The sequence below is a fragment of the Trematomus bernacchii genome, unplaced genomic scaffold (genome assembly GCF_902827165.1).
Source record: "Trematomus bernacchii unplaced genomic scaffold, fTreBer1.1, whole genome shotgun sequence".
Classification (NCBI taxonomy): domain Eukaryota; kingdom Metazoa; phylum Chordata; class Actinopteri; order Perciformes; family Nototheniidae; genus Trematomus; species Trematomus bernacchii.
The window spans coordinates 1,933,364-1,956,457 of NW_022987429.1; the positions used below are offsets into that span (position 1 = coordinate 1,933,364).

Below are 23,094 nucleotides of genomic sequence, written 5' to 3' on the forward strand. Positions count from 1 at the left end.
ACCATCCATTTTGGCAGGTAACCAGCCATCACTGTGAGCTCCTTTCTATTCCAGAAGGCTAGTTGGCCAGTATCTTACACATGACTAATCAGACCTGGTGCGCGATCCTAACACCATCACTCGTGTGGGAAAAAAAAGTTACATTTTCCACCTTTGATGTGAAGCACGACTGCCTGACTCATGATTTTCATGGACACCCCACACAAACAACTACACAGACACACACACAAAGACACAAAATCCTACTTGGATTACCTCTGCTATTATGTTTTTCACCCCAGAGAACAATTCCAACACATATTCTATCAGGAAAATGTACTGTCTGTGGGACACTGCACCACATGATGATTTTAGAGCCGAGGCATAATTTCATTTCACAAAAGGACTCCCTTGACGCATGAATCCAACGGGGATTGGCAGCATATTTATAACTGCAACGTGTGGCTGGGCAGGTCTTCAAAAAGGCTCTGTAGAATCTGAAATGTCATAAGGACTTCACTGGCAGAATCTCATTGAATCTAAGAGGGAAGAAAATGCTAAAATAGGCTATAAAGGACATACATATGTAAGAGCGTACCTGTATCTTATCCAGTGGAGCACTTATTATACAGCTTATATTTTGCACTATAAAGGGCGTAAAAAAAGACTTATTTCACACATACTGGTAAAGTCGATCTTAAACAAAGGATTAAGCACTGCTCAAGAATAATTACCGTATATGTGCATTGGTCTCGTGGGGGGGGGAAATGGCAATTCATTTCATAATGAAATTCAATGGAATACTTCTAATTGAAAATATCTCAAAAACCTATTTCAGTGAATCCAAGTGGTTAGTAAGGGATACCTGAGGGGTTTATTAAAAGTACTCCACACACTTTAAAGATCTGATTGTCTCTTATGCACTTGAGAATAGCAACGAGCAGCAAGCATCACTGCTCTGCTGCCGACTAATTGAGCCATTTGAATGGAGTGGTATTGGTAAGAACAAAGCAGAGTCGAAGTTGAAGTCGAATCATTTCATAGAATCAGCTGAAGTGCAAACCTTGCATTTGTTATGGTGATAAAAAACAGGATATCTTTTGGTCCTTGTAAATGTTCTTCAGAATTGCTATGCTTTGTGTCCATTTATAATGTTACAGTACAAACACGTATTGACACGTCATTTTTATTACTCAAGTACCACTTAAAGTGTTTTTCCGAGTTGTAAAAGACGGCTTTAATTGTCGGTATTATGCTTTATATTTTAGTAATGACCCAAAATCAAACTTGGATGTCTTAACACAGCTCTGACAGTATGATCACAGTGGGATCAGTGACTTTATTCAATCAGAATATAATAATGAAAAGTAGTTACAGTAGAAGTTTCAGCAGCACAGCACTTCACTCATTTTAAAGAACACTGAAAGCTACTCACAGTGAAAGCTAGTTGGTATTGAGTCAAATTAGCACACTCGTGCTTTGAAGACTAGCACTTTTATGGGAGGTTGCACACACATAATTAATTACTGCTAATTGCTGTAAAAGTAGCTAATGCTGTCAACTGAGTGCTTTATTTTCAAGGAGGTCATGTCAAAGGAAATATATTAAACAAGATCATAACACTGGGATTTATATTTGACACTTTTTTTAATCAAGTGTCAAGTAGAGAATAATTTACTGACTGCACATGTGACACCCTTGCTGCGTAAGAAATGAAAGGAGGATTGTCAATGTGGAGGATTTAAAAGAGATTCACATCCCTGTGGTACTACCTGAGGCCACTATGTGCTGGACAAAACCCCCTGAAGGCTTCCTAATAAATACTTTCTGGAGCTTCTGTTTACATTTCCCAACCTGGTGTTTTTCTTGACATCTGCAATTACGTGTTGAACCGGGTCTTCCCTTTTTTGCCCTGTTGGTTTGCAACGGCCCGCAGTTCCCACCCACTGACAAGCACTTGATTTAGAGTCCTCTGTGGTGATAGTGATTTATGCCTCCGCTGATGATAGGTGCGCACATACTGTTCTGTCGATACAGCTAAGACAGCTCAAGGTCATTGCACGGTTAGTGTTCAATCACCACGTCTTCCGTAGAAAGTTAAACTGTCAATTCATATCCCAATTGATTCAGTCGGATCATAAGAGGTTGTTGCTTTATGCTGCCACAATTGAAATGCAAAGTTTACATTCATCCGAGCCTCAGAAAGGGTACGCTGTGCCAAAGAAATATCAGGCTAGAATGCAATCATCTACTGGAGGCCATATTGAGTCAGAGCGCAATGTACCACACTTCATTAGCCAGGATAGTTTGAGCGCGCTGATTAAGAGAGATGTAACTGATGTTTCAGGAGGAACACTTGGCAGTACTGTAGTTCTTATGACAAAGTAGTATCTCGCACAGCAAATTTGGATATAACCGACAATGCCCTTCCAAAGTTCTTTGTGAAGTTATAGCCTCCCTGACTTGAACTGGCAAGCTCTCTGATATGCACTTAGTTCATTCTATTCATCCTCTGCCATTGACTGCAGGTAGATCTCATTTAGCAATCAGCCCTTAATTGTATTCACTCACAATTAAGTGATACGACTATGAAAGAAGTATTCTCAAAAGAGGTAAAAAAAATTATGTTTGTCAAACTCAGTGGGGATTTTATTATGGCATGCACAATTTTAGTCATGATAATTGATCCTGATGAGGTGTAGTCCTTAAAATATGCCTGCAATCTGCCAAATTTAATTATCTAAAATCCTGGAGCGAATTGTCTTTTTTTTTTACACCTATTTTTAGAGGGGTAGCATTAAAAACATTAATAAAATCATCCCAAGTGTTTTAAACAGTAGCAGTTTGATGGTTGTCTTGGGAAGGCTGTAGAAATCATGTTGTGAGCGAGAGGCACCAGAGTGAAATTGGAGTATGATGCAGCGGGAGATCAGGCGATGTTCCAACTTTATTTTTTATTCGCTCTGTGTTCCTACCAAATTCCTTGTGCTCCACTCCACTCACACGCTCTGATGTGGAATACAAGCCTCATGCATGCTGAGTTTTCCAGCGTTTCTTTTCAGCAAACAGCAAGAAGTGTCACTGCTAGGTATTAACATGTGCTGAGGTACACACTATTTAATACCGAACTTCCTTCTGCCAATGATGTGTGATAATTATTGTGTGAACCCTAAAACCTTAGCACGCTGTACAAGCGATAAAGGTGTGGTATAGCCACACAAAAACAAGCACTATTATAAAGCTGTAATTTATCTCTGTCAAGAAAAAAAACACAGCTGGTACAATCACGACTGAGTTTTTTGGGTACGGGCCAATATCTTTAAAAAAATTGTAAAATGTGTGTGTGTGTGTGTGTGTGTGTGTGTGTGTGTGTGTGTGTGTGTGTGGTGTGTGTGTGTGTGTGTGTGTGTGTGTGTGTGTGTGTGCGTGCGTGCGTGCGTGTGTGCGTGTGTGAGTGAGAGTGAGAGTGTAAAATGTAATTATAGCTAGTGGTTCCTTCAACAATTTCCAAATGTAAAATGCTTAACATTCTGGAGCCCAATTAAAATTAAAATGCAAAATTATAATGAAACTGACATGAAATTAAAATGAACATTTCAAACAGAAACTCTGCCGCCGCTCATTTATTTCACATCATTGGGTTTTCTGAGTCAGTAGAAGTGGCCTCATGATAACACCTGGAGATGAATATTCCACGCTGTTGTAGGACATTGGGGTCTCTCACCTGCTCTCCAGGGCCACATTGCTGCCCAGGACCCAGCTGTCCTGCAGCTGGACGCATTCCGCCGTACTCTGCAAGTCGGTCGCCAGGCCGGCTGATGGCGGCGGGCTCGGGCTCCTCTGATTGGCCAGTGAGCTTCGAGTCAGGGACGTGATGGACGGATGCTGCTTGTGTGGGGGCGGGGCAGGTGGCAGAGGAGGCGGGCCTTGCTGGCAAGAAATATGGTCACCTGAAGTGAAACAGAGGGAAAGAAACATCAGCAAAATGGTTTCTGTGTTCCTTAAGTTCAATCATTTGTTTTTCAATTAAAATTAAACCCACAGTCAAGAGATTGTATATATCTCATAGACAGCAGATGGCTAAACTATGCATCTGCCTTGTGAATAACATATGACAGCACACAGCCAACCAACAGACCCAGAAAAGTAAATACAACCAAGAGCAAGACATTAAAATGAGATGCAACCACTGCAAAAAGAGGAGAAATAAGAGCTGATTTTATGGCGACACACATAATAATTGTCGCAAAACGCCACACGGCTTGACAGTTGGGTTCTCTTAAACAGAAGGTCACTTAGAGAGGCAGCTGTTCTTTTATGAGCGCTTAACGCGATGTTTCACGTTTGATTACAGCCAGAGAAGACTCTCAAATAACTAATGACCAGAACATCCATTAGAGCTCTGAGAGAACAGGTTTTCCAATTTCACACAAAGCTGTGTAATTGGCCCCCAGAATGGCATGTGGTGATTATCTATCCATCTTCTCCGTTTAAAAGGTAAAAACCCACACTGCTGACAATTCTGATTTGCTCCAATGAGCTTCAAATGGGTATCGTCTTTCTTGCCTTTGAGAGGCTCGGAGAAGATTGAGAAAGCTGAGAGTTGCGTCTTTTAAGAGCTGTTGTTTTTGCATGGACAGCATGAATTTTTACAAGGCCTTAAGGAGATAAATGTAGAGCATACAAACGCTGGAGGTCAGTTCTGGTGCATGCTTTAACCTTTGCTTCCTCAACCATGCGTAAGGACCTTGTGGGCTTTAAGCCATGGATACAAATCTGCTCTGTGCTATTAGCGTGACAGAACAACTTAATTGAAAGGACACTAGTCATTGTTTTTAAACAAGAGCCTTTAATAACCATGCAAGTTGTTGTCCTTGTCCATGTACCTGTCCTCCTATGCATAAAACAAGATGTACAATGCCGGTAAATGAGCCATGTATTTAACCTTAGATCCATAAGTGGGTCTTGTTTGACCCGGTGAGGTGGTTTTATTGAAGTATCTTTGTAATTACATTTTTTTTATCATTTCATATTCCAGCTATTCCTCAAAAAACATGTTTTGGATATCATGCCATTCTAATTTTAAATTTACATTTGATACATTTTAAGAAATTGTAGTTTTTGTATTACTACCCCAAGCTTCCATAAGTGGGTCTTGTTTGACCCGGTGAGGTGGTTTTCTTGAAGTATCTTTGTAATTACATTTTTTTTATCATTTCATATTCCAGCTATTCCTCAAAAAACATGTTTTGGATATCATGCCATTCAAATTATTTATTTACTTCTTAAGAAATTGTAGTTTTTGTATTACTACCCCAAGCTTCCATAATTGGGTCAAAAATGACCCGCATGCATTTTCTATGGAATCCTATGGGAAAACATTTTTTTTCAAAATGTAAAAAAATGTTCTAAAATTATAAATAGTGAAAAATTAAATCTAAAATATTTCTAGTGTGAACCAAAATATAATACTAAATATTATACAAGTGATTTTTCTTAACCAAAATGACACAAATGGCATAAAAACACATATTATTCTAATACGGGTCCTTTTTGACCCACTTATGGAAGACTGTAGTCACTCGTCACTGCATCTAAGGGTTAAAAAGTGCAAAAATAATTGTAACATGAATGCCATTCAGAAACTAGGAAATACTTTCTATCCCTGTAGAGTAAAAACCTTCAGGCTACTATGCATGCAGGCTCTTGGTACGCCTGAGGATTGTTTCTGAAATAACACATCACAAGTGTAATTGAACAAAAATTGTAGTAAGAATTATTATCAAGAGTAAAACCCTTCACCACAAGCTGTAATAAGGTTTAGCAGGGGCAGGTCGTGCCAATCATTTCTTTGAGTGATTGCTGGCATGGATTTTTTGATTTGTTTTATAACAAAATACTTTTTAAGATTGTCTGTTTCATCTGCATAGACAGACAGATATATCAACAGACAGATAGACAAGTGATAAAAGACGAGCAGTGTGGATCTGATTCAGGGATAACAAAATTGCATGATGCCGCTGCAGAAGGCCAATCAAACATGAATTAATGATCCATTACATTTTGATCAAATATGAGCCCTCATCAACCCATATTACCTTCTTCAAAGTCAATTCTGATCAACTGCAGTATGAAAAACATAAGATCACATGACATGATAGCGCCGCAAAAGGCATCCCACTCATCTCCTGGTCTAGACTGAGAGCCCCATTAAAAAAGAGCTAAAAGTAGGCTAATAGAAATGTGGATTATCTACCAGCACCGTCCAGTTTTACTTCACCTCGGGGCCTTATTCCATTGTAAGAGCCTGCAGCAGACAGCGCCACTTCACTTTCAAGCAAAAGCATTTTTCATATAATCAGCACACACTGATGTAACGGTGCAATGTCAATGAGGGGGGCAGAGGGAAATGAAGAAGAGAGGACAGGCAGATGTTATATCATAGAGGTAAGGGGAATGTTGACGGGCAGAACGTATTATTTTTAGAACTGTATATTCTTAAAATCAAAAAGAGTGAGAGTTTCTCCCACACACTCCCCCCCCTGCCTGAAACACCGGTAGACTGATCACAACATAACTGGCTAGTTAACCAATCATAGCATACTGGGCTCTGGTTTCAGACAGAGGGTGACAAGAGGTGCTGCAGCACAGGCAGTATGAGAAAAATAAATATATTGTTTTAACCTTAAAGCATGAAAACATGTCACAATAGAGGCACCAAATACAATTATGAAACCTGAAAATGAGCTCAATAGGGCCCCTTTAATGACCATAACAAGAAAATGACATGACATTTTAGTTGAATTAAGTGCAACATGCTCTTCAAACGTATGACAAACTGCTGTCTTTGTTTATCCTGTACCAACATCATCCTATTATCCCACCCACATACAGTATGAAACACTCATTATTTGTAAACAGTACACCTTCCCTTCACACCTTACAAATACAGATGCACGACTGAAATTGGACAAATTGGTATCCATTTATCTTCATGTCTACATATCGATCTATTGGCATATAGTGCAAGTCAACATCTTGATTGCCCTTGTTTGGTTTGCAGGTTTTCCTGTGGCGGCAGCCCTTCAATTGAGAGTCTAAAATGCAGCAGTCATATGAATATATGTAGTGCAGGGGCATTATGGTTGATGGGAATTGTGCCGGCACAGCAAGCACAGAGATGAGTTTCAATACGTCAACACTCTCTTTATGGTCAATCTTAAGTCAATTTCTGATGAAAGGCATACCTGAACTGTAACAGGAAATGAAGTGTGTTTTTAGGTGAGCATTACACAAAACACCAAATCCCCAAAAACCTTCAAAAAAGGCGAAGGATTTGACATGCAGCAAATCTGACTGCATAATCCCACAATGAACCAAGGGAACATTAAACCCCACAAACTGAATTAAACCAACTGTGTGCATACTTTGTAAAAAAGCACACAAAGCTTATGGGGGAATATGAAGTCTGCCACTTGAAATGCTGCGTTTGAGTTAGCCGATTTACAACAAATTGAAACAGTGTGTCACTTAAAGCTAAAGAAACAAAAGTGTATATACTATTTACGTCTTTCTAACACAAAGAATGTACAGTTCATTGGAAAAAAACACAAGAAACACAAAAACAAAGAGGGTTTGTCTTTATCCTCAGAGGGTTAAAAGGGCAGAGCTATGTGAACAGCAAGACAGGTTGCTATGTTACAATAAGTGCATTGTCTCTCTTTGAACATGCGAGAATGTATGGGAGGTTGTTTAAATATACATTTCAAATGACCAAAAAATGTACATTGTTTGTGTTATTCTTATATATATGTGATAGGAATATGCCAAAGTTCAACCGTTTGTATATATTCATCGTACCATAATGAAGAAAGTAACAGCTGTGAGAACACATCTAAAATGGCTTCTACATTACCGTACGGTTCAACAAACACACCCACACACCTCTTAATTTATGAGCACACATAAAAGTCTGAGTGGTAACTTTACCGGTCACTTTAACTTTTGAGTTATTACCGAACACCAAGTAATGCGCTTTTAAGTATTAAGATCTGCAATCTGACTCCTTGTGGATTTTGAGTGATTAATTATGCAAACATGTTTCAAATTTAAAGGATCTTCTCATCCCCTTAATCTTAATTTATGTTAGGTTAAAGATCAAATGGTGCAACGGTTGGATTTTTTTTTAAAAGAGACTTGTTTATGATTTCTCTCTGCTTCAACCCATCTGGTGAGCACTGACTTCACAGGTTTGAATTTTTATATTAGAATCACCATTTTAATTGTATGCTCCATTTCATATACAACTGTTTAACTAAGTCTAACGTCTAGACTGTATGCGGGTCATTTTTTATTTAGAGAATAAACCCAGAAGAATATATGAAACCATGTGCTTCCTCAATGTGTTCTCAATGTCCCTGCACACAGCAAGTGTCACTATGTGTGAGAAATAACATCACTGTGATTCCATGTAACTCTGTGAGCAAAATGTAGCACCAGCAGTGCAGTGTTCCCGTGCCGTCTCTGTGCACTGTCAGGGTTTTGAAAAATACAGGGGCAAACCCATGCTAAAATATGGGTTTTTAGCACTGCATTACTGGGAATTAGATTATGCGCCACTGCCAAGCATGTTGGATTCTGTGTTTTAAAAAAGAAAACTAAACAATGAGCCTTTAAGAAAGTTTGGCATTATGCTCCATCGAGACACATTGGGAATGAAGCTGGCTTTTTAAAGTGCAGGCTCACTGAGTGAGAAGGCAGATGAAACAGCTGTGTGGTTTATGGAGTCCTGCTTTGAAATCAGATCAAGAAGGATGCGTCCTTTGCATAATTCTTCAACGTCAGCTTGTCATCATCTCCATCAGCAACATGCTTTAAAAGACCTTTGTGATTAATACTGCATGCCAGCGGTGAAACGACAGACTCATTCCCTTCTTAATGATGCTTGCAATATCTATCAAACCATGTTTTATGAAGCATTGGGTGTTTTTACAGATCCCCTCCCGGAGTAGAGCTTTGTTGTAGTTGCATTTTATTTTCAGTTTTTAGAGGTTTATAGTCTGAAGATAATAGTAATGTGCAATGGGCTGTATTCAGTGAACCAAACATGTCCATGAGGAGGAGGATAACCCCACAAATGTTGGTGTACTTAGAAACCAGATCTGATATAGTAAATACTAAAATTCTTAGGGCTTGTCTGTTGATAACATTCTTCCTATTTAAACAGCTGCGTCAGAGGCTATCACTATATGTAAACCGAGTTCACATTCTTGTTTAACTTTTTGATGCCATTTGGATTTCAAGGTCTATTAGGATTCTATGATGTTCACTCCTTTGAAAATATAGTTTTTTGATGAAAGCACTGACAAGCCTTGAGTACTGCGCACAATGTTCCAACACTGAGCCGAGACAATTAAAAGCCGTTTTGCACTCACTAAGCTTGGCAAGCTTGGTGAAAGCCTTTTCATATTCATTGTGTAAGTAATGCAAAAGGTCTTGTGCCATTTTACTCTCCATTAAGAGACTGATTCAACTGCTAATGGAACTGAAAGGGCATTTGCTTTGACTGGCCTGCCCTTCACCAATATCAAAATTGGAGGGTATTTGTATCATAAGAATTCAATCAAAATAGATCACAGAACTCAGAGAGGCCATAGCTTTTTTATAGTATAACATATGTATCTTTATAAAGGAAAATTCAAAATGCAGCACCTCTGCTCTGCAAACTTTGAATTTCAGAAAGAACATAGGCGTAGTAAAACCAATCCAGAGAACCCTTAAAAGACCCCTGTTTGAATTTATATGGAATGAATAATGGATTAATTATATGGTAGAACATGCCATTTGGACCAGGTGGATGTTTATATATGTCAAGTCAATAAATTCACCCTCATCAACACTCGGTTTCCTATCCACCTCGGCACAGCTCTGGTGGCTGGCTGGGGGCAGTTGCAGTATTTCTTTAGCAGAAAAACAGACAGCAGCTTCTTATTGAGGCGCCCTGGCAGTGGGATAGTGGTGGTGGTGTTTAAGGGAGGGGATGTACCTGCTGGAATTCAGGTCCATTTGAACAACATTGCCCTTGGTGAGTTTCGGAGATTTACTCTGCAAAGAGAGTTGGCAATTTTCAGTGGCTTGGGGTTTTGAGAAGAAGAAGAAAAAAGAAGCTGTGTGAATTCCATCATATTTCCTGCCAGAGTACCTCCAGTTCTCTCCCAGCCATACCCTCTCTTTCCTCACTTTCTATCTGATGAAAGACAGACATTTCTTTTAAGCTTTTTCTCTGCAGCGGGACCAGGATGTAACCAATATTTCGGGGATTACATAATTATTGCATTATAGAAAAAGGTCATACATAAAGTGCTTCTACTCGGTTAGATAGTGGACATTCATCAACTCACATTTGCAAATCCTATACTTCCATTCATCCAAAATGTATGATTTGTAAATACAAAGTTAAACCCACTGAAGGCTGACTGTGAATATAAGCAGATTTTCATCGCCGTGTGTCCATCCCTCTCTCTCTAACCCAGACATTGCTACAGATGGCAGATCATCATACAGATGATGACTGCTTAGCAGTTCTTTCTGACAGCTCTCCGATTACATAGCAATTACACTCCTTTTCAAAAGCTGCTTTGACAATTAGCCTGCTGACAAAACACGTTGTTGTATTTATTCATGTGTGGACTGCTTTGGCTTCATTGTTTGTCCAGAGAGACTGTGTTCACACCTCAGAAAAAAGCTACTGTTTCCAACTTCCGCCCAGGCAGTGCAGTTTCCAGTCTTGTTCTGACAGTCTCACTGTATTTTCCTAACACAGTCCACAGGGAAATGTGCCAGTCCTCACTTTTCTGAAACACTTTTATGCTTGTATTGTGTTACAATAGGGCTCAGCAAGCCTTTCTTTTCATTGTCCATGCACTAGTTTGACCATTTGGCAACCAAGGCTTTATATTGTGTTAGTGTCAGTCCACAAATGAGTAATGTTTCTGACTATGTGATAAAATAACAAGTGGGTTTATCAGGGTTTTTTTCATTAAAACAGCTGCCTGTTTCTGAAAAGACTTGATAAACGATACAGAGACATGCAACAAAACAATATGTTTAAATGTTTATATCTTAAAATGACCCATACACATAGCAACATAGCTTTAAACAACATGTCACTGTATATCTCTCTGCATAATGAACCACTATAGCATACATTTGATTTTGCAAACACTAATGTTGACGACGCACACTTGCTAGTTTGTGAGCTCTTAAAATCACAAAAACTGCAGGGACCTGCCACTTCATCATCCTTTATGATCGTGTTAAAAAGGCAGTAGGCTATACAACATCCCAAACTGTATAATATAAACAAATCACCAACAAGGACAGAGCAAATGGAGACACTGGACAGGCATGGTCTCATCCAAATGTGCCTCTGCACAGCACTCTGTTGTGAGTCTGTTTTGAAAGATTGTGTTGGAGTTGAACATCTCAATCTTTCTCCTGTGTGTGTTTGAACTGAACTGGCCTTCAGAGTAGTCATTCACTCCATCTAAATTGCTCTAGTGGTTTGAATGGCTTGTGCCTTCAATAACAGCCAGTAGATGGGATAGTGGACGGCTGATGGGGGCCAAAATGAAACCTTGGTTAGGGTGGTCTTGGAAAACTTCAGAGCATTCAAAGCCGAAGGATTTAAATCCATTTATGTCACTGCTGTGTGTGAATGAATAACAAAACACTGTCTTCCTGTTTTTTTATGAACCTTGAGCCACTAAAGCAATATCGATTTGAAATAGTAATTGCAGGGAAAATGTTACATACATCATTTGAGGGGTCATAGAAATGTGACGTGTTTTTCTGGAGAACTATTCATGAGCCTCCCCATTCATTTCCAGCTTGCTTCCCCAATCACTTGAGAAAATGGTTGCAGTAAAAAAACAAACCACTCATGGTTGTAGTGGCACAGTCTCTTCCAATGGCGATTATAATTGCATTTCCTGTGCAGATTTGTTGGGAACCTAGACAAAGGAAACAGAATCCATCCAAAAATGGGAAAGCCTATCTTTTCCTGATTAATTGTTGGCATATGGTTCTCAACTGGATGCACTCCACTTGCACAGATGATTAATTTCCGTCTCAACTGTGAGACAATTTGAGGAGCAAGAGATTTATTCAGTGTATATCTTTCTAACCACATTGAATAAACAAATAGCATAAACTATATACTATTCTCAAGAGGTTGATGTTTTCAAACAAGGCTTTTCACAAGGAAATAAAGTTCCTGCTGAGTTCTATTATCTATTACCACCATATACTTAAGACTCGTTTAAGATTAAAACCCCACAGGAGACCCAGACAATAATTATGTTTTATCACAAACAAACAGACGGCATCAAGGCAATGCTTTAAAAATGTCCAAAAAAACAAAACACATTTAAACGATGCTTAGTTGAAATGAAACATGCAGATGTTGGCTTGAGCTTAAGTAAACAGACATACTCCGAAATTGAACCATACGAGCAGATCTACTGATCTTGGCTTTCTATCTACTAGTAATGTAACAATTCATCTGTATATCTATATTTGTTGTTTAAGCTTTTGGAAAAAGATAGTCCCAATCCAAAAATATGAAGTTATTATGAAAAAGCGATTTGATTATTGTCATTTTTCTGGGTGATTTGATTGACTAAACTATGAATCATTTTCTCGTTTAAAATCTGATAACAAGCTTGTTTATAAATCACAGTGTAACAATTACCTCCAAAATCAATAAAATAACCGCTGAACACAGTACAGCATTACCAATATAAGGATCAGCATGGACAACATGGTGAATCATTTTCATTGCAAAGGAAGCAGAATGTCTTACCGCTGCTACATACATGCAACCAAATACATTAAGCCTGAGTTCCAGAAACATTATTTAGTATTGCAGTTCTTTCATCACAACTACAATGAAAAACGAAAACATGTAGGTTTTCTATATCTCCTCCTAACTAACTCCTCCAGACATTCCCACATATACTTCTCTAAGCCAACATTTCTTGCAGTGTCTGGCTCCAGAGCATGAGCTAAAGCACACAGGCAGAAAATCCCTCTGCTTTCCAAAGAGCTTTCCTGAGGCCAAGGCTATGAATTGATACCCCACTGTTGCATTACTCTTGGCCACAGAGCAGAGCACGGGGCGAGAATAATAACAGGACGAATCATTGGTAATTCTTCTACTACTCACCAACAACTGCATTATAGTGATGTCTAATGTCAATATCCCCTATAGGCACTTGTTTGGATACACAGTCCATGCACGGACGCACACACTTTAAAGCTCAGTGAAAAAAAGCCTTCTAGCACTACTGATGTTTCAGATTTTTCCTGTCAGAACACCGTCTGTTTCTCTCGGCAAGAAGAAGATGCAACCTGCGTGCCCTCTGAGGCTTGCTGCATGCTCAATCAGCAACATGATATGGCCCACGGCTCTGAGCTGAGGTCACCGCTGGAGTCTTGAAGACTGATCATGCATGAGGTAGCAACACAGTGTTTCCCCACTAATGTGCCAAGCTAGGAAACTGGGTAGTACCTCAAACTCTGTGTGTACTGAGATGGAGAGCGTACGATATTTCAGTCATGGCCACTTAACATATAAGCAGTTTAAGCTTTCAACAAGAATTTTGGTCATCCTGTGAAATAAAGACTTTTTTTCCCGGCCCAATCAACTCTAATCAAGATGATTTTACTCGTCTACGACCCCTGTTGAAGGAAAGGTCTCTTGAGTGGATGTGCATTACAATTCATTAGTGAAACTATCCTTTAAAATGTAATCTGCCATGCAGTCGTTGTTCATTTTAAACTACATTCTCATTCCTTCCCAGACTGGCTCTCTCACATAACTACAGCCAGTTGATCAATAATAAAAGTAGTCAGAGAAGTCAGATGTACTGTCCTTCAAAATCTCTCTAATGCCACTTTGCTTGACAACAGAAGACAGGCCTGCCTGCGTTCCGGTCTTCATTCACCTTAGAAAATACCACCCTAAGCCTCATCTGTCATGTATCGTCTACAGCCTAACATTTCACTTTGTTTGGCAGACATTGATTTTTACCTCCAAGGTGTTGTCAAGGAGGCATCCAACTCATACATACCTCCACAGCCGTCTCTCCAGAGGCTGCTTTGGAAAGAATTGCAGGAACACACACAGAGACAAAGGAAAGCTCAGAGAAATAACCACATGTGATGTGAGGTTAGGCTAAAATATGGCCAAATCTGTTGAAAAGGGAAACTGGTGGGGAAGAAATGTGTGGGTGATAAGACGGGGCTTATAAAAGCAGCATTTCTATTTTTGTCGCATATTTAAAGGTGTCTTTGTTCATGTTCGTAATGAGCGTGGATGCATGTAATCCATATTTAAATATATAATGTGTATGCAAACAGAGACGTAAACCTTTGATCAGTGAGTATCAAAGCATATCAGATGTACAGTAAAAGTGAGGATCCATTATGGTTTTATCTTACATGCCAAGTCCTCTATCCAAATCACTCCCATGACACGTGGTCGATGCAATTCCTTCAATCTAGTTCATCGGATTTCTCCAACCCTCCATCCATATGTTAAGGGTATTTTCCACCTCAGCAAGTCAGATAACATCCATTTATCAAGCACTGTCTTCCAACAACCTCCACCCCACCCGCCTCATACATTTGCAACCTAGTTGAGAAACACTTTATATTCATTAGGTGTCAAAGTGTTACAACAAATAGCTGGTTTAAAAGAGCAATAGTATATCTTATTTAGGAACTATTTGGCACCACAGAGAAATGATCTAAGAGCAAGCCTTGAAGGTTTCCACAGTTTGATAATAATATACACGGCAAACAACAGTAAATATAATAGAGTAGCTGTGCTTTGCAATTTTTTTCAGGATTAGTCATAATGATCAGGCAAACGTCATAAAAAGCAGGAACCAAAATAAAAGTTCTAACTAACATTCAGAAGTTAACCTAAAACACAAAGTACAGTTGAGGCTGATGGCAATGTAATTTAAAACTTTAAGGATTACCACACATATTACAATTCATCCCAAAGGGGGGCATGGATATCATACCAAATGTCATGCGATCCATTCAGTAGCTGTCGAGAAATTTTTTCTTAAAAAAACACAAATGTCAACCTGCTGGTGGCACTAAGGGAAGTGTCACCAAAGCCATTACGATACATGACCCCTGGGAGCCTTACATTTCCACAAAGAATATTTTAAATACAATCCAGTAAACACTTTCAGTCTGGACCAAAGTTGGATTCCATACGTCCAACATTGCAATCGCTAGAGCCACAATGCAAGCATGGCTAACAATATGTCTTAAGAGGTTTCTCTATTACTATGTTGAAATGTCAGCATACACAGGGACAGACAAACAATCTGTATACTGTAGTCTGCAATAATGAAAACTACTTTCTACTCAGAAGACTTTTAAATTGCACTTTCTTTTATAGTGCTACAGCGATTTGAACCTCTTGAAAAGATGTCCCTCTTTTGTCTACTGGTTCCATCTCAGTTAATTTTACAACAACAAAAGTCATTTCTAACACTTTAACTTTGCAGTTCAAGAAAAGGACAATAAAACACATTTTACTCAATTTTGTACCCTTTGTTGAAAGTATAATCTCATATAATGACACATTGTCAGTATTCCTTCTCAAATATGCTCCATAGAAAGGAACAAAGGAAGAAAAGACATTGGCAATGTTTGGCTGTGCATCTCTCCGACTGCTTGCTCCTTGCTAAGAGCAAAGCATCATAAAACCTGCTGTGCTTTTTAAAAGCACATCGTAAATATACTGAATATTTATGAAAATGAAAGAGACCGGGGAGCACAACTTCATCATGCAAACGCACAGCCCACCGATCACCGCTTCCTATAGTTGACTGGTTTATACATTAGAATTCCTCTCCAAATAAGGTCGAAAGTTCAACAGCTAAATCTTTTTTTACAGTGCAAGACACTGAATTGTAAAACGCCTACTTATTGTGACTCACTCTGGAAGAACAGCAACTAAATGTTTGATACTGTATGCAAAATGTATTTTTTATTGCACCTAATAGCGTAAGTAGCACAACAAATAATTTAGGCTAATGGTTGCAAATGCAATTATTGCTATTTAATGGCTTTGATGAGTGTATAGTATAATAATAAACCTGTGAGGCAAGTTTTGCCTCTACACAATGGAAATTAATCTGCATATATCTCCTCTGCAGCTTCAGTATATGATATTCAATTATGTTTTATTACAAAACAACAACTCCACGTATATATTTAGATGCATTTGCACAGATAATTGAGCTTAGGTGAATGTGTGTTTGTTCCTCTGACGTGACCACAATGGTGTTAACATTGTAAGAGCAACATTTAGCAGGGCACAGGTAGCAGCCATTTGTCGACGGCATCCATTATGTGCAGATTCTCTATTTAGCCACTTCATATGATTCAACAGGGCTGTGCATATCTGCAGTTTGGTTGCTGTACTTGTAAACTATGCAATTTGCGCTTCGTGCCACAGCAGGCATCAATTAGCACCTCTCTCACGCCTCTACATCTGAACTGCATCAAATTTTGTTCTGTGCTGCCTGGTACATGTTGTGAATCTGTCATGACTCGAGTGAAAGGAAGGAAATGTTCAACACCGAGGAGCTCGCTCATTGCTCACCTTGGGCATTTAAATCAAGAATAATTATCAGACATTGTGCTTCGTGATTACAGATCAGAACGGCATTCATCACTTCTGGTGGTCGATTATGTGGAAAAAGTTACAGAATGATGGAAATGAATTGAAGATACTTTCTCAGGGATGCATCTGGATCTTTTGATTACACAACACCTGTGTAAAGCAATGCCATATTTGAACAGTTTTCACAGTATTACAATGAATAGATTATCCCTGAACCGTTGAGTTTTGTTATAACCACATTCACTAAGGATAATGAATGAAAGCTGAAATCAAAGATGACCTAGATATAATTGCAACAAAGGTTATGGCTCTTATTATATATTCCTACAATAATATATAATATACTGTATAGACACTTTTTACATACTAATTATACAATGTGTATATACTTGTTGTGTTATATAACATAGCTGTGTTGTCCTTGTTTTATCAGTTTAAGCCCATCTATCCATGCTGGAAACTGTTATTTTAAGTGGACCTAATTTTCAGGAACATATTTGTATTTTGTGAATCTACTGCGACATCTTTACATGCTTTCATTTCCAAAAAGTGATTTATTTACAGCCCAGTCTGCTCTGATTGGTTAGCTTGCCAGCTCTGTTATGATTGGTCAACCTAAGAGTTTATTTCAGATTGTATTGAACTAGATAGTAGGGCTGTCTTAACCAAATGATGATGGAAGTTGCACATTTCTTTATACTTACAAGTTACACAAAGAGCTGATCTGCCCCATGGTAACATCAGCTTCAGCATACCATGTGTATATATATATATATTGTTTTAGGTCCACTTTTATTCTCCATCTACATCAATAGTTTAGGTGAAAATGTCGATGGAGCAACCTTACATTTTTATGCGGACGATACCGTTATGTACTGTGCACGTCCCTCCATTAAGGAGGCTGTTGTTGAATTGCAAGCTGCTTTTAACATTATTCAGACTCAGCTCTCTGAATTAAAGCTTCTTTTAAATGTTGATAAAACCAAGGTAATGCTCTTTTCAAAAGCTAAAAAGATACCAGAGCCTGTTTTAGATATTGTAACTACGCAAGGAATAAAACTTGAAGTGGTTGCCTGTTACAAATACCTTGGTATCTGGCTTGATGATTGTCCCACTTTTAAACGTCATGTCAATAACCTGCTTAAAAAACTGAGGGTTAGGCTAGGTGTCTTCTACAGGAACAAGTCCTGTTTCTCGCTCGAGGCCAGAAAAAGGCTAGTCTCTGTGAACTTTTTACCTGTGCTGGACTATGGTGATTTAATTTATATGAATGCACCTGCCAATTGCCTGGTCAAGTTAGATGCTGCGTATCACAGTGCACTGAGATTTGTGACAAACTGTAAAGCATTAACTCATCACTGTACCCTGTATGCAAGGGCTGGTTTGCCTTCGCTAACTGTATGGAGGCTCAGTCACTGGTACATTTTTATATATAAAGCCATGTTAGGGAAACTTCCATCCTACATCTGCTCCCTGATCTCATGGCGAATTGTAAGTGGCTACTGGCTGAGATCGCATGCTGTGGTTTTATTAAATGTGCCAACTGCTAGGACTGTCTTAGGGAAGATAGCATTTAGATGCGCAGCTCCACTGTCCTGGAATAGTCTGCAATTGAAACTGAGCAATCTGGTGCCACTAAATGTTTTTAAAGCTCGGTTGGATGCTACTGAATCGGAAGCTGTTGGTACCTGTTCATGTGGATAGTTATGTAAATTGTAATCCCTGTAATGATACTGTATGATGTCCTTTTGTTGCTCTGTTTATGTTTTTAATGTTTCATGTGGAACCTACTTGAGCAGGTCTCCCTTGAAAAAGAGATCAATGATCTCAATGGGATACAACCTGGATAAATAAAGGTTTGAAATTAAATGAAATATAGTGTCAAAGCAGGAAGCTCTGTAGAGATCTGGGTGGATATTTCAATGTAAAAGGTGATTGACTTGACTGTGCAAATAGAAAGCAGGATTTATGTCCCATCGTTGAAAAAACCCTTTGTCTGTTTCTGACAACCATACCTACTATATTTGCCTAGTTTGAACCATGATTAGGATCTTTCCAACTACCTAAACCTCCCACCAAGCTGTTTCAGTTGAATTAGCTGTTATCCTTATGTTCAACATGGGGGCTTATATTCACAAAATACTCAATGTTTGTTTAAATAAATTGAATAACAGGTAATTGTTGGATTGTTTTAGAAATAGTCTTCATGAAAAACAACAAAAAACAGTTTTGCAGTTGCATCTTTAGTTGAAACAGCAGCTTGATAATGTTGTCAAACTGTGTCTGTTGGCTTCTTCTCAGCAACGCACGCAGCAGAACGTGCATGACTGTGAAACGTCTCTGCGGTGGAAGACGCTGATCGTCCTTCAGCTTGGGTCTAATCATGTTTACTTTGCCCCAATTAGATAAGGGAAGTGCGTCGTCAACACACAAGCTTTCTCATGTCTCCTCTGATGGTCCCTGTGCTTTTTCCTCCCGCACACCAAATGGCAGCCGTAGGAGGCAAAGGATGGTTCACGTTCACACCCGGCTAAGTCATTTCACACTGGAATACATCCATCAGAATTAGGATCATAATAAGCCAAGACGAGACTGACAATGGAAACTGAGAAGTGAAATCTGAGAGAAAAGGCGGCGGCGGGCAGCATATGGCTTCCTGAAACCATACGTTGTCAGTTTATGAGAATGCAGCAGCTGGTAAAGTTGCCTGTCTACAATGAATATTGTATGATACACTGTATTCTTTACTCTTGACCAGTTTGAAATGTACAAGGAGTATTGATACAGCCGCATACAAACAGTTGGCACCAGAGTCTGTAGTCACACTTGTTCCCAGTTTCATATTTCAGCCATAATACACAATGGACTGTAGTCAATATTTGCACAAGGTGTCTTTTCTGTATATCAATATAACATTTTTCTTGACCATAGAGCTCCATTCCAGTTTACGAGGCAGGATCATGTCAGGATACACAACTCATACAATCTGTGCTTTAATATTCTTGAAGGAAGCCATGTTGCCATGTTGCAAAAAAGACGATAACAAATCTGGACTAAAATGCAAGCCAGACAGTACAATACATGCACTTCACAGCCAATCTGTAATGCTGGACACAATCTGATAACACACAACACAACAGAATCCTTTTCTCCTTGTCAGGGCTAAAATTATAACAAGATCTGTTAACGTTGAATTATGCAAATTGTATCAGATAAAATAATCGTTCGACACAGGTAAGATATGCTCTGCTTGCTTTACATCCTCAACATGGTTGGGACGCTGTGCAAATAACGAACGACGATGAAATTCGACCTCATCCTGATGTTTATTCAAGGCACTGTCAATAATGTAATCCCTATGATTTAGTTAGAAATCACATCTGCCACATTCAGGTGAAGGCCATATTGTCTCTTACATATTCATAGGCAGGGATATTGACTAAATGTCTTGTCTGGCTAAAGATACAATGGGAGTGTGAAACTAGAGGATCAGTAGGTGTGAAAATAAGTAGAAGAGAAATGCATACAGGAGATTCTGGGATTAGCTCTGAAAGCTAGTATGCTAACGCAGTCGCTTCACTCAGGTCTGGACATTGACTGACACCAAGGACTTACTGTAGCAGACGTTTGGCAGACAAGCCTACAGCGGTGTACAACTTCCTGAGGACTAAGGAGTTAGAAAGACTTTGAAGTATCCCCTGTCGTTTACCAGCCCACGGTCAAAAACATGTCCTAGTCTCAAGAATTTCTGGCTGCAAAGCATACTTGCAGCAAGCTAACTTCCAGGCAGCACTTAGCAGAAGAGGTCACTAACCGCGGAAACATAAGTACACATTGAGAAAATCTTTGTGTTCTCAGAGTGACAATAGAATCTCATTGTCAGGTGTTTAGTCAGATAAGGTCGCACACCCGAAAGGGATTAGCTTTTCATCAATGTAATGCTTTAAAAACAGGTTTAGCAAACGTGCGGTGGATCAACCAATTTAAATGCTAAACCTATTTTTCTCTCAGAAGATTGGGGCCGAGGGCTAAACACATACAGATAAACAAATCAACCTAGCTGTTAAGGACTTGGAGCCAGGGAAAACAAATGAATGACCCTCGCAGCTTTATTTGTACAGGGAGTACCGGAGAAATGGTGATATAGCCTGCAAAGTGTTAAGGTGAGAGGCCTTGTTTGGGCATGATAATACTTCCAGTGTCAAGTTCCTCTGTAGAAAGAGCCATCCTGAGGCACTGTATTCAACGCTAAATATGCAAACGGGGCTTCGGGAGTTTGAGATAACAGCAGGAGGAGGTGATTCAGAAATGTCACTGCTTCTGTTTAACATAACACAGCTGTAGCCACTTGTATGTACAGTAACAATATGCACTGCCACTGCTCATATGCTACCCACAGCAGTAGCTGAATTAGAAGCTGGCTGGATCATGCCGGGAAGTGACATTACTCTTTGAGAGCAGCATAATGATCACAATCCATCTCTTCATTGTCGAGTCACATTAGTGAAATATCAGGGAGGAGTACTGGAAAGGGGAAGGAGACCGCCGAGAGACATCCTCCACCATGGCGGCATGGCAGTGCATTAATCACTGTGGCGGGACCCTCTCTGTGTCCAGGCTGAAAACTGTCAGGGTAAACACTTCATCCGATATGGATGCTACTGTTTTGCCGGGGAGGAAATTCGTTGCTGGTGTCCCACCACATTGGCAAACAGTGCCATCTCTCTTTGAACAACACATAATTGTCACGGCTTTCTCATTTCAGATTCCCATTTTTCTCTCAGGCCATTTCGAACGTCGCTGCTTATATCTTCAGTCATCTTTTTTCATCAAAAGAAAAAAAAGCAAGGCAAGGAGACAGAATTGTCATTATTTCCTAATCAGCCAAGCTCAACAAAGATTTCCTGCTTCCGATATTCAACCCAGTCATTCTGAATGGAATAACAAGCAGCATAGATGCTGTATTTAAAACTATAATACCACATCTGACATGCACCATGAAACCGCTGCATGGGCGCCTTATGACTTTCAAAGGCTATATAGAGAGCAATCCCGGAGAACTTTCAACGATTTCATCCATTAACTCCATCAATCTGAGTTTGCTCCATCGGTTTCAGTTAGTGTTGACTGTCTCCGAGTCTCTGGCAGAGAGCTGCTACAAGTGTCATCAATTGGAGAAAGATTTTTGGAAAGGGAAACTTTTTTTGTCTATCCGTCTAGTGTAGCAGCACACATGTCATAGTCAAGTGGTTTATGAAACCACCCGTTCCCCGACGCCGCCACTGCCATCTAAATAATGAATACTCTGCCACTTGCAGTAATCCTCGAGCAGCCATCCCCAGAAATAGAACAAAGTCAGACAGAGCACCCGTTCCCTCCCCTTCACTTTTCAAAACAAATACTGCTGATTCCTGAAAAACCCACTCAAATTGCTGCCGCTACAATCATACTGCATGTTAATGATGTGCAGCACTCACGTATGCAAACAAAATGTAATGGACTGTTGGATTACTGCGTTTATTTGACATCCTTGGCCTTGTCTAAATCGTGACTTGAATGTGTTTTTTTGCTTAGTACCTATTTGAAAGAAACATCAAAGCGAGGTAAGCCACCATTTCAAAAGGCATCAAGAGCTAACTAAAAAGGTACTGTAACGGTAAAGGGCACCTTTGGGCTTCGTATGATGGATTGTAAGAAAGAGAAAAGACAGAGAAGGAGAGAGGGAGATACGGGGGTAAGAGACATGGAAAAATTACAGGGGAGAGAGGTGAGCTTATATAAAAGGTATCCTTAATTAGATTGAATGTTTGCCCTCTTCCAAAAATTCCTTCATGTGGTGCCAGGGAAAAAAAAGACCAAAGCTGATGAGTCTTGGGAGAACTATCTGCCTAAGTGGCCTTTTATTGAGGGATAAAAAGCTCCTCTTTGCCTCTGTTCCCAGCCACTGCCCCTGATTATTGAAGATGTGCAGGCGGATGAAAGGAGGCCAAGGATTTCTGACGTGTCCTATTGTGTGCAGATGTGCTGACAGGTCTGGCATTTGGCAGATGACACCCATGAACTGCCTTCTGAGAACTCAGCCAATTAGGACAGAAAAAAGACTTAAGGGAGAGTGCACAAAATGTTTTTTCACATATTCAGATATTCTACAAGAAGTGCCTTAGTTTATCTGTATACCATGAGACATTTAGGCTTAAGCCAGCAGACTTACAAATCAATACTTACTGTAACACATGTCTTTGCTGTAATGAAGGTTTTGGCAACTATTTTACTCACATAGGAGGAATATTAGTGTAATGGGTTGAAATCGCCTGCAGTTTTCTTCAACTTTGGCCAGGCTATTATAATAATAATCCCACAGTGATGTGAACTGTGCTGCATGCTTAACCGAATTGATATTA

The 23,094-nt window shown here is 39.5% G+C and overlaps 1 protein-coding gene across 1 annotated transcript in view; it reads right to left on the minus strand.

Annotated features, from left to right (window-relative positions):
• si:dkey-237h12.3 (teneurin-3) overlaps positions 1 to 23,094 on the minus strand; it is a 139,141-nt gene that overhangs the window by 75,160 nt on the left and 40,887 nt on the right. The window contains exon 4 of the mRNA XM_034141707.1: positions 3,704 to 3,929. Coding sequence (XP_033997598.1) covers positions 3,704 to 3,929 — 226 coding nt within the window. The remainder of the gene's footprint in view (positions 1 to 3,703; positions 3,930 to 23,094) is intronic.